Source organism: Papaver somniferum, chromosome 8, assembly GCF_003573695.1.
Source record: "Papaver somniferum cultivar HN1 chromosome 8, ASM357369v1, whole genome shotgun sequence".
In the NCBI taxonomy this organism is placed as follows: domain Eukaryota; kingdom Viridiplantae; phylum Streptophyta; class Magnoliopsida; order Ranunculales; family Papaveraceae; genus Papaver; species Papaver somniferum.
The window spans coordinates 28,052,361-28,056,319 of NC_039365.1; the positions used below are offsets into that span (position 1 = coordinate 28,052,361).

Consider the following 3,959-nt stretch of genomic DNA (forward strand, 5'->3'; position numbering starts at 1 on the left):
AAAATAAACAAAACAAAAAACACAATCCGAGTACTTGTTATTCCGCCAATAGAAAACCAGTGTCTTTAATCTAACGGTTATTTTACTAACCAAAACCATTCATACGGATCACCATTCCATCTGACGGTATAAACACCATTTCAGAAGTTTGACAACGTCCAAATAAACTCTATAAATACCACCCACCACCCACCACCATCTCTCACAAATCAAAGAAAGAAAACAAATCTAAGAGAGAAAGAAATTTCAATTTCAGAGTGAGAAAATGTCAGGAAGAGGAAAAGGAGGAAAGGGTTTGGGAAAGGGAGGAGCAAAGAGGCACAGAAAAGTATTGAGAGACAACATCCAAGGTATCACTAAACCAGCTATCAGAAGATTAGCGAGAAGAGGTGGAGTGAAGCGTATCAGTGGATTGATTTATGAAGAGACTCGCGGTGTTCTTAAGATCTTTCTTGAGAATGTGATTCGTGATGCTGTTACTTACACTGAGCATGCTAGGAGGAAGACTGTCACTGCTATGGATGTTGTTTATGCTTTGAAACGACAGGGAAGAACTCTCTATGGATTTGGAGGTTAGGGTTTTTGGTTTCAATTTGGGGGTTTTATGTAAAGTTAGTATTAGGGTTTGGGTAATTTCTCTTGGTTTAATTAGTTTACAATGAAGTAATTTGAAGCTGTTATGAGCTTTGTTTTGATTTGTAATGCTTTGGAAAAATGAATGGGAAATTTCAGTTTCTTGGTTACTTCTTGGTGAAATTAATTAGATCTGATATTTCTGAAATTTGAGCTTATTGTTGCAGTTCTTTGTGATGCCCTAATTTCATATATGCACTATAAATCTTCTGAGCTCTGGCCAAACTCAGAAATTAGACTAGAGTCATATTATAGAAATTGCAAAACTGACTGTCAAAAATTTCTAAAATTAGTTTTAAGAATCACCCCAATGTGTATCCAAACAGTATTTTGTTAGTAACAGGTAGTTGTTTGTGGAATCAATTTAGTTCAATTGAGCTCCGTGCATTGGAATTATTGATTTGTAATGCTTTGGAAATTTCAGTTTCTTGGTTATTTTTTGGTGAAATTGACTTGATCTGTTAGTTTTTCAGTTTTTCTTCAATTTGAGCTTATTGTGTTCCTGTTCTTTGTGATGCCCTAATTTCATATTATGATGCAAGTGGAATTGTCTGAATTGGACAAGTTGTTTAAGAGCTGAGGTACTCATCTCTTTAAACAACACATTATGGGTCATCCCTAAAACCTGTACACTCCAGGGGTGAGAATCACTACATGGCGTAAATTATGCAATTGATACCCATTACAACCACTGTGAAACCTCATCTGTGTTAGGCTGTGAAACCTGGAATTGGAATCAGCTAGAGATAGCGAGCACAAAACCTCACTTGTTATAAAGGTGTAGCTGGTTTTGTGTGTTCTTTAATATATCTGCTAAACAGGAAAGTAATCAACAACAAAATGAATAGGCGAATATGACGACTTGATCAGCTAAGAGCGAAGTTGCTTGCCACATTTTAGTACTTCTTTAAAGCAGATGATCTGCCAGGTCAGGTGAGCTTACATACAATATTATGCTAGAGATGTATTCCAATATCTGGGTATGTATAAAATCTGACTACATGCTTGTTGGTTGACTGTGTGAAGAGACAATTTAAAAAGTTCATTATACTCCAAGTATAGCTGGTCACCGGGATCTATAAACACAGGTTGGGCACATTGCCAGGGAAGCTACTCTTATTTCTTATCACTACAAATGACTGATAACTTTTCAGGACTCGTCATCCCAAAATTCTTCTAAAGACTTGAAGGGTCCAGTCTCTGATACAACAAATGCAGCGGTTGCAACTCTGCTCTGTGGAAGCTCATCTATCTTTTTCAAGTCTTCGGCGGTTAGCTCCCAATCAAATATTTTCAGGTTCTCCCTCATCCTCTCTTCATTGAAACTTTTCACCACGAGACTCACACCTTGCTCATAAACCCATCTTAGACTAATCTGTACACAGAATATAAATTATAAACTTAAAGAGTTGATTGTGTGTCTCAAATACTATATAGCATGAGATGTATGCGGAGAGAATTACTAACCTGAGCAATAGATTTTCCTCTGGCCAGGGCAATCTGGTTCAGCACCTCAGATCCCATAACCGCATTGGATCCCCATCCGGTTCCTTTAGCTCCCAAAGTAGAGTATGCAGTAACCAAGATGTTGTTGGCCTGACAATATTCTCTCAGTTTCTTTTGTTGCCATGTGGGGTTCATCTCTACCTTAATCATGGAAGTTGATATCAAAATTGTATGAGACTGAACTCATTTTTATCAAAATTCTGAAGTAACCAACTAATTTGTGAACGGTACTTACTTGATTTACGGCAGGAGGGATGCTGGCTGTGCTCATTAGCTCTTGAATCTTTTTGGAGGAGAAGTTGCTGACACCTATTGACTTGGTGAGGCCAAGCTTCTGACACTCTTCCATAGCTGCCCATACAGACTTGTAGTCCATTGGAAGGAAGTTGTCCTTATTCCCCAAATCTTTCACAGTCGTCCCTGGCTTCAAGCTTACTGGATAGTGTATCAGATACAGATCCAGATACTGCAATTTCAGATTCCTATATTGTACAAAACAAAATCCATCATTCATTTATGTCTAAAAGTTCAAGACAGTCTGATATCAACAAACCAGTATATACACAAGGCATAATGTTTTTTCCTGGATGGCTATTGCAGTTTCTCTTTTTCTTTTTTTTTTCCCTTAATGTTAGATATCCTTGGAACAAGAATTACCTTAGAGAATTCTGAAGAGCCAGGAGGACGCGATCAGGGTGAGCATCAGAACCCCAGAGCTTGGAAGTGATGAAGAGTTCATCTCGAGATTTGATAAAACCAAGTTGAAGTGCTTCAGCTATAGCTTCACCAACAGACTCTTCAGTTTGGTATATGAAAGCTGTATCAAAGTGTCTGTAACCCAGCTCTATGGCCTTCAAAATCGCCAGCTTCTCTCTTTCAGACCCTTTAGTAAGGTTTTCAGCTGTTCCCAGTCCTAAAACTGGCACCCCCTTGCCGGAACTCAGAGTGATTACAGGCACACCACTATTCTCCATGCCTATCTCTGGATCTCTATCAAACCAACATAAGATCAGATGCAATTTTAGCAGGTATCATTATAACAAAACTAAAATGGCATGCTTTAGTTGACTAAACAGGTTCCACATGGGCATCTCCACTCGAGACAAAAGCTAAATTTATAATTAACAAATTTGACATTATATTTTTTTTTTGTAGAAAATGAAAACAAGAATCGCAATAATGGGAGAGAATCCAAAGTGGTGCAAAAGGATTTGGACCATTTGGTCTGTGGAACAAAATAGAGACATAAAGATAATGGGAGAGCATTTTGTGGTAGTCGTATGAGATTACAACTCTTTGTCACTATCAGATCATAAATTTAATGAATGCAAGATTTTACTAATTGTAAGAAGAAAGTTGAACAAGAAATTACGCAATCTGATAACAGACTCCGAATTTCAAAGAACATTCATTCGTAGCAGTGTGCTTAAATGTTGCGTGAAATTACACAAGCAGATTGATCCATTTTTACTGCTAAGCTATCGGCCATGTCAGGATTTCATGACTTTCTCTGGTTGGACAAATATCTCAAACTTGATTGTCAAACTTGAAGAAGCTCTGGGAAGTTTTCTCAGTCTCTCACAGTATCTGTTCATTAGTATTGTAGTAGCATAAAATCGCACACTACATCCAAGGGTGAAACTACTAAACTAAACCAAAGTGAAGATGCATGAACAAACATGAACACAAAGATATACGTGGTTCGGCATGATTACCTACGTCCATGGGGTGAAAGGAGTGATTAATATTACTTCAAGTTTGGTTACAAGTGATGATCTCTCACAATAATGACTTCTTTTCTCTCTAAGTGTGAACTTTCT

At 37.7% G+C, this 3,959-nt stretch overlaps 2 protein-coding genes across 2 annotated transcripts; one reads left to right on the forward strand and one right to left on the reverse strand.

Moving 5' to 3' along the window:
• The first annotated feature begins 214 nt into the window (after window positions 1-214).
• Window positions 215-743, forward strand: LOC113304661 (histone H4). Its single transcript, XM_026553801.1, has one exon. It carries the CDS (start codon window positions 266-268, stop codon window positions 575-577), a length of 312 nt encoding a protein of 103 aa, XP_026409586.1. The 5' UTR covers window positions 215-265; the 3' UTR covers window positions 578-743.
• Window positions 744-1,488: 745 nt separating this feature from the next.
• On the reverse strand, window positions 1,489-3,268 carry LOC113304896 (non-functional NADPH-dependent codeinone reductase 2-like). The gene is made up of 4 exons (XM_026554020.1): window positions 2,797-3,268; window positions 2,375-2,621; window positions 2,101-2,280; window positions 1,489-2,008 (listed from the first exon to the last, which is right to left on the reverse strand). The coding sequence occupies exons 1-4, from the start codon at window positions 3,111-3,113 to the stop codon at window positions 1,784-1,786; spliced, it is 969 nt and encodes a 322-aa protein (XP_026409805.1). The 5' UTR covers window positions 3,114-3,268; the 3' UTR covers window positions 1,489-1,783.
• Window positions 3,269-3,959: the final 691 nt, after the last annotated feature.